The sequence below is a fragment of the Pristiophorus japonicus genome, chromosome 3 (assembly GCF_044704955.1).
Source record: "Pristiophorus japonicus isolate sPriJap1 chromosome 3, sPriJap1.hap1, whole genome shotgun sequence".
In the NCBI taxonomy this organism is placed as follows: domain Eukaryota; kingdom Metazoa; phylum Chordata; class Chondrichthyes; family Pristiophoridae; genus Pristiophorus; species Pristiophorus japonicus.
Window position 1 is genome coordinate 71,074,827 of NC_091979.1, and position 13,168 is coordinate 71,087,994.

At 42.7% G+C, this 13,168-nt stretch overlaps 1 protein-coding gene across 14 annotated transcripts in view; it reads right to left on the reverse strand.

Moving 5' to 3' along the window:
- Nucleotides 1–13,168, reverse strand: part of LOC139259755 (solute carrier family 35 member F5-like) — a 205,733-nt gene that overhangs the window by 96,246 nt on the left and 96,319 nt on the right. For all 14 annotated transcript variants that reach the window (XM_070875446.1, XM_070875455.1, XM_070875454.1 and 11 more), the window contains 2 exons: nucleotides 8,768–8,958; nucleotides 8,156–8,237 (listed from right to left, as the gene is read on the reverse strand). In XM_070875446.1, the coding sequence (XP_070731547.1) occupies nucleotides 8,156–8,237; nucleotides 8,768–8,958 (273 nt within the window). The remainder of the gene's footprint in view (nucleotides 1–8,155; nucleotides 8,238–8,767; nucleotides 8,959–13,168) is intronic.

Genomic DNA, 13,168 nt, shown 5'->3' on the forward strand with positions numbered 1-13,168 from the left:
TCTCTCCCCAAGGTCGATGCCCTAGTATGGACCACACCCAGGTCTGAGCATGCGCAATGGGCTTGCTTAGATCAGGAAATGCCCCCACCCCCCTTTCATTTGATGCTGCTTGCTGCATAGTGGTATAGTGCGAGGGTTCTCATGCCTTCAGTTCGGCTTCCATCCACCCCCCCCGGCTTCATTTGATGCTGCTTGCTTAATCGTGTAAGGCTTCTCCTGCTTCAGTTCAGCTTCCACCAGCAACCCCCTCTCACCCCCCCGATTCTGCCGGCTGACGCTCCGACCCGCGAACCTGGTTTAGAGACGTTCAGTGGTGGCGTGGCACTTAAAAAAAATACAAACATAAAGAATTGCATGAAACTTCCATTTTCTGCGTTTTCAGTTGGAAAAATTTAAGCTTGATGATGCATATTTGTGTGTTCTTGCTTCCTTCCAAAACTTCGCCTAAAAACAATGGCATCTTTCTGCACCGACGTTTTGATGTGCGCTGGTTTTTCTGAAGTGCCCAGAAGGTTTTTTGGGGGTGGCCACATACGCCGTCCTCGGAGAATTGTAATTTGGCCAAACTTGCATAATTGTTAAAAACTGGCGCAGACATCAGGTTATGCCACCCATGACGCAAAAAAACACTAACCTAAAAAAATCGTAACTAACTGAGTGATGCTGGTGCACAATCTTTGGGGAAACTTGGATTTTTTTTTAAACTTAGGCCAAAAAAAGTGGCGCGTGCCAAAAAAACGCCGCAAATCACTAGGGAAAATTGAGCCCAAAGTTTTTATTTTTTAATTCTATTTCAGCGATTCAATAGTTAAGTGTCTTGTGAATGTTTTGTGATTTTTTTTATTTGTTGCAATTTGCCTCTCTCACAGTGGTAATCGGCCTCGGACTAAAATTGGCGACACCGTGGTTTCCACCACGAATCCTCGTGCAACGCCGATTTTTACCGCGGGGCTTTACAAAATACCAGTAAAATACCGCTATCACCAAAAAATGAATTTCTAGCCCTATGTGCGCAGTTTAAAAAAATGTCCGAATTTCGAACATTTTCCCGATTTCCGATGATCCCTCCACAGATCTGCGCAACGTCCGGATTTTGGAACATTCCGAATTTTGGAACTCCGGATTTGAGAGGTCGAACCTGTACTACAGGGTGACACTGCCAATCTACATACCTATCTGGTCTGATTTGTGTAAAATTATGGTTTTGCAGCACAAACTCATACTGGTGGGCTAAAAAGTTCAGTGCAGGTAGAGGTGATCAAATGTGTGGAGCATGATTGTTGCTGAACTGTTAGGACAATGGAAATGCCATGCCAAGGAGGAGAACAAAATTAGGATGCAAGATTATATTCTGTAATAGCGGAGGGAGGTGTTAGGCATAAAATTTGCAGATCCTTTCTTTGGGCGATTTAATGAATTAGCTTGGATCCATGATTAGGACAGAACGCAGAGTGTGTGGCAGAAATAGCTTGATGTACAAAATGGTCTTTACTCATTCCGTGCATCCTATATGAAATATATTTCATTGTGATAAAGTTAAGTAGCGGATAACTACTGCAAACCCGCTGACAGTAGGAGAAAACAGCACAGAAGTTGAGTAGAGACTGAATCTCCTTAGAGGTAAAGGATATTTTAATTTTTACATTGATGGAGTTGTCCCCAGACCTCCCAATAGTAGTGTTGTAGTGGTGGGGTGGAGGAGGGGGGGGGGGGGGGGAGAGCGTGGAGTTCAGGTGAGGGAGAAATGTATAAATATAGAGATCAGTAGATCAGAGGCGCATGTAGCAAAAGCAATATAGTTATAATGGGAAATTTTAATTTTCACAGACTGGGAAAAGCAGAGCAGCTCAAGTAATGCATTTTTAGAATGTATTTGGGACAGTTTTCTAAAACAATGGCCCCAATTTTAACTGCCTCCACCTGGCAGAAACAGCTAAAATAAGATGAGTCACTCAACCCCTCCAATCCCGCTTCCTTCTCACTGTGTCCCCATATTAACCTGCTCTTTTGAGGAGGAGAGCAGAACAACGCCAGGAAGGTAGGAAGTTGGATTCTATTTTAAATATGCATGGTCGATTGCGATTACGTCATCATGCTCAGTCAGGAAATCCTGTCAGGAGCCAGATCCTGAACCCGAAGCGGCCTAGAAGGTAACCTTTAAAGTTGTATTACAGGTTTCCTGGTGGGCCAGGAGTGCTCCTCTGGGCCTCACAAGGAAGCCTTGGACGTATTTGCACCGGGCTAAATCGTCCCGATTGCAACCAGATCCTACATCCCACTCTTTCCCTCGTGATTTCTTCCACATGCTTTTCCTCTAGAGGAAGAGGACAAAATACCAATGGTACAAGGGAACTGAAAGTCAAGGGGAAGAACTTAGTGGATTTCGAAGTTTAAAAAATTGTAATGAGAAAATAATGAGACTTAAGACTGACAAATCTCTAGGATCTGATGGTTTCTACCAGAGCATTAAAAAAGTGAAAAAATTACATTAGAGGATAATATGTGAGGAGGACATAGACAGGCTAAGTGAATCGGCAAGAATTTGGCAGATGGAGTATAATGTTGGAAAATGCAGCACTTTGGCAGAAAAAAATCAAAGAGCAAGTTATTATTTAAATGGAGAAAGATTGCAAAGTGCTGCACTACAGCGGGACCTGGGGGTACTTGTGCATAAAGCACAAAAGGATAGTATGCAGGCACAGCAAGTGATCATGAAGGTCAATGGAATCTTGGCCTTTATTGCAAAGGGGACGGAGTATAAAAGCCGGGAAGTCTTGTTACAGCTGTACAGGGTATTGGTGAGGCCACACCTGGAATACTGCGTGCAGTTTTCGTTTCCATATTTACGAAAGGATATACTTGCTATGGAGACAGTTCAGAGAAGGTTCACTAGGTTGATCCCGGGGATGAGTTGACTGATGAGGAAAGGCTGAGTAGGTTGGGCATCTACTCACTGGAATTCAGAAGAATGAGAAGTGATCTTATAGAAATGTATAAGATTATGAGGGGGCTTGACAAGGTGGATGCAGAGAGGATGTTTCCACTGGTGGGGGAGACTAGAACTAGAGGGCATGATCTTAGGATCAGGGGCCGCCCATTTAGAACTGAGATGAGGAGAAATTTCTTCTCTGAGGGTTGTGAATCTGTGGAATTCGCTGCCTCAGAGAGCTGTGGAAGTTGGGACATTAAATAAATTTAAGACAGAAATAGACAGTTTCTTAAATGATAAGGGGATAAGGGGTTATGGGGAGCGGGCAGGGAAGTGGAGCTAAGTCCATAATCTGATCAGCCATGATCTTATTGAATGGCGGTGCAGGCTCGAGGGGCCTTATGGCCTACTCCAGCTCCTATTTCTTATGTTCTTCTTAGTCATTTTTCAAAAGCTCTCCAGTGCCTTTGGACTGGAAAATTGCAAATGTCACTCCATTATTTATGAAGGGTGGGAGAGAAACCAGGTAATTACAGACACATCAGTTACTGGAATCTACCATCAGAGAGTGACTGAGCATTTAGAAAAGTAGGAGCTGATCAGAGAGAGTCAGCAGAGATTTGTGAAGGACAGATCATGTCTGACTAATCTAGTTGAATTTTTTGAGGAGGTCGTTTGTATGATGGATAGGGGAGTGTCTATGGTGTTGTCTCTATGGACTGCTGGAAGGAATTTGATATGATTATGCACAAGTGGTTATTGGTAAAAATTAGTGCACAGAATTGTAGGTAGACTTGCGACAAGGGGCTAGAACCTCCACTTTTGTGCTTATTGCCCAATCCGGCGTTGATCTTGTGGCTGATTGTGAAACAAGTCAGATACAGTGCTCTCACGCAGGATGTGAACATCATGGATGCTGCCCGGAAATTTAGCATTCATTGCCAGTATAATTTGCTGATGGTCGACAACCAGTTGGACATTCAGGGAGTGGAATCCCTTGCGTTTCCTGAAAACCTCTGCATCCTGAAAAGGTGCCCGCATCGCGATATGCACACAGTCTATTGCTCCCTGCACCTTGGGGAAGTTTGCAATTCTGGAGAATCATAGAGCCCTCTCACTCTGTGCCCCCCTGGTCATAGGGAGGCTGATCAAGTCCCTCCTGCGTACGTACAGGGCTTCAGTGATCTGTCTAATGCAGTGATGTGTGGCATGCGGAGAAAGTCTACAAATGTCTCCAGCTGTGGCCTGAAAAGAACCCGAGGCGTAGAACGACAGTGCCGCGATGACTTTGACCTCGACGGACAGTGCAATACTGATGGTGCTGGTAGGCTGCAGATCTGCCTTTACCAGCTGGCATACCTCAGTGATAACCTCTTTGTGGAAGCGCAGTCTCCGATGGCAGGCGGTGTCAGGCAATTCGAAGTAAGAAAGCTTCTCCTTGCACTTGTAACGGCGTGGGGGTCTAACGTCTGGTCCTCCTCATCAGTCTGTCACGTGTTACATTGGGCACATAATGCAATGGAGCGTACCTTTGGCGATCTCGAGTCTGCTGCATGTAATTGGTCACCAAGAGAGGGCGAGAAAGGACAAGCCCCACTGCAGCAGCTCTCTGTTTCCCACAAACAAGGAATGTCCCGACGAAGACACCTGTTCAATTCCAATCGGTCTCAGTATGGTCAAGATGTTTGTAGAGATGTTCACATCAACGCCAACGACCCGCAGAGTACATCCGAACTCCGCCGAGGTTGAAGTACAGCAGCCTTTTGAATGAAACGACCTGCGATTTAAAAAATGGCAGCCACACTGCTGGCTTTAGTTCAGAACAGTTCCACTTTTTCTGGGCGGTTTTTTGGGCGAGCGATATTGTGGGCAATATATGTGTGAGGTGGTGAAAGTGACGGTGAGCAATCTCCTGGGCGTTACTTTCGCCAAATGTGCTCTTTACCACACAAAAAGGGCGGTATTATTGAATCTCGGCGTTAATTCCGAGCGGAAAGTAACGCTGGGCAATATTATGGGCGTTGATTTCGCCCATTCTGATGATTCTGCCCCCAAAAAGTGGGCGGGCGGTAATATTTTTTCCCGGCGTTAAGCACATGGGGAAAGTAACGCTCGGCGATAAGTTTCCTAAAAATGCCCGTCAGTTTCCATTTTGTGCCAAAATGGGCAATATAAGTTATTTCAGCAGTAAAATGGGCATTAAGCATGCAAAAAAAGTGGAGGTTCTAGCCCCATGGATTGGTAATTGGTTGGGAGATGGAAGACAGAGAATGTTCTCGGATTGGTGGGATGTGATAAGTGGTGCTCCCCAGGGGTCTGTACTGGGGTCTTAGCTTTTCAGCGTATATATTAATGATTTTGATGAATGAATAGAGTTGCATATCCAGGTTTTCAGATAACACTAATTTAGGAGGCATGGTAAGTTGTGTAGATGTGAGCAGGTGGTTACAAAAGGCCATAAGTCAGAGTAAGTGAGTGGGAAAACATATGGCAGATGGAGTTCAAGGGGAGGAGGGGGGATTGTAAGGTCATGCTCTTTGGATCAGAGAAAGTTAAATCAGAATATATTTTTTTTAAATGGTGAGACACTAGGAAGTATGGAGAAGCAAAGGGATTTAGGTGTCCATGTACACATCATTAAAAGCTAGTGCACAGGTACAAAAATAATGAAAAAGGCTAATGGAATGTTGGTTTAATCTTTCAATTTAATATACTGTATTTGCTGCTCACAATGTGATCTCTACTTTGGGGAGACCAAACGCAGATTAGGTGACCGCTTTGCAGAACATCTCCGTTCAGTCTTTAAGCATGACCCCGAGCTTCTGGTCGCCCGCTCCACTCCCACTATGATCGCTCAGTCATCGGCCTCTGAAAATGAAGCTCAACGCAAGCTCGAGGAACAGCACCTCATTTTTTGTTTAGGCACTTTAGAGCCTTCTGGACTCAACATCGAGTTCAACAATTTCATACCGTTACCCCTGCCCCTATTTTTTTTCTTCTTCTCTGTTTCTTTCTCTCTTCCCCATGGCAGCTGTTGATGATTCTGGCATTTCCATTTACACCCTATCCAGATTCATCTTTTGTTTCTTAACTTGTTCCATTACCATCTCCTTTTGCCTTGCACCATCATCCCTTTTGACTCTTAATCTCTTCTGCCTTCTACCCTATCATCGACCTTCCCTTTTGTTCTTTTATCACTTCCCCACTTTCCCTGTCCCTACACTTGCTTAAAAACCTGTTACATCTCTAACTTTTTCCAGTTCTGACGAAGGGTCATCGACTTGAAATGCTAAACCTGTTTCTCTCTCCACAGATGCTACCCGACCTGCTGAGTATTTCCAGCATTTTCTGTTTTTATTTCAGATTTCCAGCATCTGCAATATTTTGCTTTTGTAATGGAATGTTGGTATTTATCTCAAGGGGTTGGAATTCAAAAGTGAGTAAGTGATACTTCAGTCTAAAGAGCCTTGGTCAGACCCCATCTAGATACTGCATTTAGTTTTGGGCAACAAACCTCAAGAAAATTATATTGTCCTTGGAGAGTATACACTGCAGATTCACCAGAATAATACCAGAGCTTAGAAGGTTAAATTATGAGGACAGGTTACAAAAATTTTGTTTGTGTTCCCATGAGTTTAGAAGACTGTGGGGTGACCTAATCAAGGTTTTTCAAATGATGAAGAGATTAGATAGGTTAGATACAGAAGGCCCAAGTTTCCACATGATTTGCGCCTGATTTTTAGGAGCAACTGGTGGAGAACGGACTATCTTAGAAATCGCAATTCTCCACTTTTTTTTTCTGCAGTTCTAGTCAGGTAGAACAGTTCTACTTTGGAACAGAATTTTTTCTTCAAAAGGGGGCGTGTCCAGCCACTGACGCCTGATTTCAAAGTTTCCACAGTGAAAACGTACTCCAAACTAACTTAGAATGGAGCAAGTGAAGATTTTTGTAGAACTGAAAAAACCTGTTCTACACATTAAAAAATCAGGCGCAGGTTACAAATTAGGCGCCCAGAACGAGGTGGGGGGAGGGGGGGGGGAAGGGAAGTCATTAAATTCTACAATAAATCATTATTGATACTTATACAAATATTATACAAATAAATCCAACATGAATAAACATTTATAAGCAAAGAAAAGATTAAATAAACCATCTTCCTACCTGTGTGAAAGTGCTTCAGCCAGCCTCACAAGTTCGTTCGTTCGTTTCCGACGGCAGGGGGGGAGGAGGAAGCCGTTCCAGATGGCGGGAGGGAGGGAGTGCGGGCCCGATCGACCGAACGCAGCGGGGGGGGGGGGGGGGGGGGGTGGGGGAGGAAGCCGTTCCAGACGGCGGGCAGGTAGGAGACAGTGAGAAAGCTGCAGGAAGCCTCAGTGCTGATGTGCTGATGGCAATGTGCTTTTATTAAAAAATGTTCAAAAATTAAACAGCTACAAAGAACTACAAAAATGGCTGAGTGCCAATGTTTCCTTCACACTGCACGTGCGCGAACGCTCCAACGCGCGCGCGCAGGGTTGCCGACAGGAAAAAAACTAATTTAAATAGTACCCGCCCCCTCCCACTTACAAAATCGGCGCGAGTGTAGGCTCCGCCCCCCTGGGCGCCGCGCCAAACAGACAAGGAGCTGCAGGGCTCTCCAGAATCGCAAGTTTTTTTTCCGGCGCCGTTTTAGGAGGGGCGCCCGTTTTTTATCGTGTGGAAACTTGGGCCCAGAGAAACTATTTCCTCACGTGGGGGAATCTATAAAAAAGGGGCACACATAATCTTAAAATTAGAACCAGGCCATTTAGGAATGATATTAGGAAGCACTTTTTCCATACAGTAGCAGAAATCTGGAATGTTCTCCCTCAAAACGGTATGATTGTTGGGTTAATTGAAATTTTCAAGACAAAGTCTGAAGAATTTTTGTTGGGTAAGGGTATCAAGAGCTAAGGCAGGTAAATGGAGTTGAGGTACAGATCAGCCATGAATTGAATGGAGGAACATGCTTGATGGGCTGAATAGCCTATCCCTGTTCCTATGATCTGGTTTATGATGAAACTTGTTCTGACTATACAGCAACATGTTTTTTTCTGATGAGGTAAGATTTTGCTAGCGCACAGTAAAACAAAATAGCATGAATTTTGCAAAACCTAACTCCCATTTGTATTAGTTGACATGAGTGGCGTAATTGTTAGTCAGTATAATGCAATGGACGAGAATAAGACTATTAACACTCAACTTACCAGAAGTAGAGGACAAAATGTTAACAATAGCCACCTGAGTATCAGACAGTGCCTCCTGATAGGACAAGTTTGCCAGAAACCACTGAAAAATTAATTGTACAGTTAAAAACAAAACATAATTGTACACAATTGTGACAATTTATTTTCTGTTTCATTAATATTTGACTTGTTCAACTGTTTAACATCAATGTACCTATGATTCTATGATATACCTGAACTAAATTAAACATTTTACTCGAGGCACCTATTTACAAAGATAATATTGTCCTAATCTGAATAGCATTTACTTTAAATTTTTCCATAACACAATAAATTAAACTGGTGATATTTGTTTACGAGCACATAGTAAACATTACTTTGATCACAATATATTTTAACATTTTGGTATACAATTAATGCAAATGAAATGTCTAATATAGTGAAGAATGTATCCACATGTAGTTTTCCAAAGAGGACTAAAAAAAGTAAACATATGTTGTATAAAAAGAAACTCCACAACCGTTAGAAAAAATTATGGTTTACCCTTCAAATTTTTGGTACAGTTAAATTATTTATATGTAATCTAATCATGGAATAGTTATAAGAATTAATGAGTTAATAAAAGGCACTAACCACAAAGCAGAAGAAAAAGCTGATTTTTGCTACTTGTGATATTGTTAGTTTTCCAACAGATTTCAGCACTGCTTCATGATCCCTTGCTGCTGGATAGGACATTCGAGAGAGTTTTGCTTCAAATGCGTGGTGAGCAGGAAGTTGCCGCACCTCCATAATATTACTGAACCGAACACGTGGTTTTTTGAAAGCTATAAATAAAAAAAAGATTATTTTAAGCAAAATCTTGAGTCAAAAAGTTGAGATATTTTGACAATTTCTTTTAAGCACAGATATTTTGTTTATTTAGTGTTATTTTGACTAACACTCCTTCCATTTATCATTCTCCATCTGCATGAATAGACACACAGGTTCACAGTTCAAAGTGATATTCTGTGATTCCTGTGAGTTAATTCCAGGAAATAATAACACATTGGAGAAGAGAGAATGGGGAAGAGAGAAAGGGAAGGGGAGAGAGAGAGGGAAGAGAGAGAAAGAGAAGGGATGATGGGACGGGTGCAAGAATAAAAGTGTTCAGTAATAAAATTGATTCTGTGTATGTATAAATATTGAAAGTATAGACTATACGAAAAGACAGTTTTGAAAGATTGGTGGTTGTGTATTGTCTTAATTGGAAAGCCATTAACTTAATCAAGGGATGGCTGGGCCAGTCCAGCAGACACATGAGTGAGGAGAGCCAATAAGGAACTGCCCTGGAACAAGGTCCAATCCTGAGGCTTTCGGAGGAACAATGGACTTAAGGGATATAAAAACCCAAGGACAGACTGCTTTTTCTCTTCATTCTCTCCTGGACACACGCCAAAACGGCCGCTCAAAGACCAGCCGAAACAGCAGGCCGTGTGTTCAGCCAGCCAGCCAGAGGAAAGTGCCGTATACCTTTTTATAAATCATTATTGTAACATTGTATCTGTTGTAACTAGGATAACTGACAAGTGCTGATAAATGTGGTGTGTGTGTGTTTAATAAACTGTTCCAAATTGTTTTAAAAGAATCGTATGGCTGTCAGTTTAATGCCAGGGATTTAGATATCTTACAGGGATGGGGAAAGAAAGGGCAATGAGGATGAGGGAATTGAGTATACGACTGGGGTGGGAGGATACGAGAGAATGGGGGATTAAACAAAGCTCTGCAGATCTTAGTCAGCCTTTATAGGAAGTTACCGAATATCTTGGATGGATACAGTAAGGAAGGTCATGAGTTCTGCGATAATTATAGTGACAAAGCATGCTGCCCACTGATGATCAATGCAGATAGAAGTGGTCTGTTAATCGTTTATCTTGATATAACTGTAAGAATGATTCTCTTATTTCCTTGCCTTTGGCAAAGTAAACCAAACTTACTGCCTTACTGTTTATCTTGTGACATGTCAAAGTTCCCTGACAAGTGAGTTGAAATCGAGCAGCATTTCTATTTGGAAATTATCTAATTGCAAGCACCATTGGTTCAGTCAGATGTAGACTCATATGGCCTTTGGAACGAACTTTGAACTGATGCAACAAAACTAAGGAAAAATCATTGGCTTCTCAATCCAAAATACATTAATTGATTAATGGTTACATCAGCTTTTGAAAAATATGAAGAATGTATGTGGCATGGTTGATGATGGTACAATATTTGTTCCCAGATGGCAGCACTTGGAAGAAAGCAGACTTTGAAGAGGATATTCAAAACATTAATCACCTCGTGATTAACAACTTGAAAATTCATTTAGTTTGCCAGATGGAGATTATGTGGGTGTTATTGCTCCACCAGAAGGGGCCAATTTATATTGTGATTCTATATTCTTGGGAAAATTGCTATGAGAACATTCATAAAAGTCAGTTTGAACACAAATGCGATCAGCTTCTTTGATCCTTTACCCAAGTTGAACAAACTCACACAAAGCACAAATCTTTGAAAATCTTAAGAGTCAAAAAGTTATAGGGTCTGAAATTCAGACCTGCCTGGCGCACCTATCGTTTTCAAAGTATTTTTACCGCCGTCTCGAATGAGGTCGCCTCTTTCGCGAAATTCAGCTATTTGTCGGGTTTTTTTTAAGCGACCAGGATGTCCATCATAATGGGACAGAAGTATGGCACTAAGTGCTGGTGAGGGGTGGAAGTGGAGAGGGGACGGATACTCCGCCGCTGTCACTCAGCAGCGGAGCGGTGGTGACGTCACTGCGTGTCTGTGTCACCACGTATCTCCTCCTCCTTTAAAGGGGAGAGAATCGGCGATTATTTAGGATCGGTCACTGGGCTACCAGGGAGGGTTTCAGCTGGGTCACCGGCCTGGCACCCAAGAGGGGGTTACCAGGCTGCCTGTTGGCCGTTCGGTTGAACTAGGGGGCACAATAGTCATTTAGGCCGGCAAAAAAAAATAGCGGCCATGGCATTGAGCCCTTGCCTTTAATGGCCACCATACTGCCAGGGCTCACAGAGGGAATAAAAGGTACACCGACAGAAAAAGCTGGCGGGGGCATCACTCGCCAGGCATAAGAATTTTAGGGCTGAATTTCAAGGGAGGTGGGGGGTCCCGGCGGTGCGCACACTGATGACGCACTCACGGCCGCTCGGCAGCGGCGGGGTGGAAGTGGGGACCGCCAGAAAATCCCCTTGCTGAATTTGGCTGGCAGCAGCTATTCGACCAAAAATTGGCAGCCATTCGATTCCGCCGCCTGGCCGCTGCAATCCGGCAGTATTGGGGAGCTGAATTTCGGTCCCATGGTGTTTATTATAAACAAAGCGCTCTTTGGTCTAGTTGGTTCAAGGCCATATGATGCAGACTATTTTTACTTACTAGCATTCCCAGTGGATTCATGAAGAAAACAAAAGCATTCTTGTGTTATAGCAGCTTATTTCTTTGATAACATTGTCGTTATCCAGATGTTAAGAGGTTGCAACTCCAAGACAATTGGTGCGCCTGTTGATAACTCCTGTATCATTGCTTCATGAAGTAACCAAGCATATAAAGGGATTAAAGAGTTTATGGAGCCCTTGTCCAATATTACCAAAAAAAACCCCTCATTTTATGAGGCAGGCTCTTGGACCACAAAACGTATGAGGTCAAAATCCATGGGCGATGTACACAATGGATTATCCCATCAGCAAAACAATAGTCCTTGCAGCTTTTTTTCCCCCTTCACAGCAATGATGCAGAGAGCGAAATCAACATTTCTGCCATCTCAGCAGCTCATGACTGATGGCGGCTTTCTCAATGTCTTTTTGGCAAAACCACCTCTAGAGAAGTAACTGTTGACTGTCTGTCCAAAGCATGATTTAAGGATCATTCTTAATGTCCATGAATAAGTCAACTCTCCAGGTACATATGTGGCTATGTTATGCATTTAGTTTTTTCCAAAGACATCTGTTCATAAATTATAGTCGAGGACGAGGTGAAAGATAAAGTATAACGTATTCTAAGTACATACTCTCAGCAGTTAATATTTGCTAACTGAAACAGGTCATAACCAGGATTCCAGAAAGCCGTAATATGACATGCATGAGCTACACTGAAAAAAGAAAGCCTGGAAACAATTACGAAAGTGCAAAGATATTTATTTATAATCCTGCTTTTGTTGACCTCGGTAAGAGCGATGTGGCATAGGACAGAAGTAAAAAAAGTCAGGCCTTTGTTATCTCTATCATGCATCAGCACCACCTAATATTGACAAAGCATGACATCATCTATTCTGCAGACATTGACTCTAGATTATAATAAAGGAGAAAAGGGACATTATGATCACCCAGCATGAGGAAATGAGGAATTAAACTTCAGATGCCATTGATTTGCACATGTGGTGAATAAATTATGAAATGGGCTTGTGGAAGGCATTGAGTAAAGCCTTTCCCAGCATATTTCTTGAATTTGGCAACAACTGGGTAATGTCGGAAGAGTTACTTAAGCCTCTTTTTAGAAAGAAGATTCCTGCACATCAGACAATATTACAGCTTGTGACTTGGAGGTGTTCACTTTCAAATTGAAGATATGGGGTATCCAGCTGCAGGTAAAGAATTCCAGAGAGCCAGAGCATAGTGGCTGAACTAGTGTACACCAATGATGGAGAGATGGCACTGTGAGGTGAGAAGCCTTATTTTGGAGCAGTGGAGGATTTATGGAGGGCTGAAAAGGCATGGGGAGGTCACCAAGGTAGGGCAGAGAGAGGCACTATATAAATGTGAGCTATTTTTGTTGTTTAATTCTCCACAACAACTTGCATTTAGAGAACACCTTTTAAGGTAGTAAAACGCCCCAAAAGTCTTCACAGGAATGTAATCAAAGAAAAATTAACACCCGAATCAAAGGCAGAGATATTAGTGTTATACATGTAAACCTGTATATACTTTGTGTAGCCACCAGAGGGCTCATCACCTGGAGTCCCAAGGGATCCCACAATCTCTTGGGAGCATAGGTACTGAAGAA